Source organism: Cariama cristata, unplaced genomic scaffold (genome assembly GCF_000690535.1).
Source record: "Cariama cristata isolate BGI_N322 unplaced genomic scaffold, ASM69053v1 scaffold10011, whole genome shotgun sequence".
Taxonomy (NCBI): domain Eukaryota; kingdom Metazoa; phylum Chordata; class Aves; order Cariamiformes; family Cariamidae; genus Cariama; species Cariama cristata.
In genome coordinates, this window is record NW_009599803.1 from 1 (window position 1) to 214 (window position 214).

The 214-nt window shown below is 52.8% G+C and overlaps 1 protein-coding gene across 1 annotated transcript in view; it reads left to right on the forward strand.

Annotated features, from left to right (window-relative positions):
• Window positions 1–153: 153 nt before the first annotated feature.
• MCM8 (minichromosome maintenance complex component 8) overlaps window positions 154–214 on the forward strand; it is a 14,924-nt gene continuing 14,863 nt past the window's right edge. Inside the window, exon 1 of the mRNA XM_009709803.1 lies at window positions 154–205. Coding sequence (XP_009708105.1) covers window positions 154–205 — 52 coding nt within the window. The remainder of the gene's footprint in view (window positions 206–214) is intronic.

Genomic DNA, 214 nt, shown 5'->3' on the forward strand with positions numbered 1-214 from the left:
CTTTGAGGTACCTCAGGACCTTTCCTTCTAGCCCCGCAGGTGAGGTCTCCCTTGCAAATAACCCTAATACAAATGAAGTATTTTCTGGAAAAAATTTCTATTTCTTTAGCTCAGTTTACCGTCGCCTTCCCAAACTGACGCTTGCGCAGCGAGATGAGCGGGGACCTCAGAGGCAGGGGGGGCGCCCCGGGAAGAGGCTTTCTTGGCTGGGGAC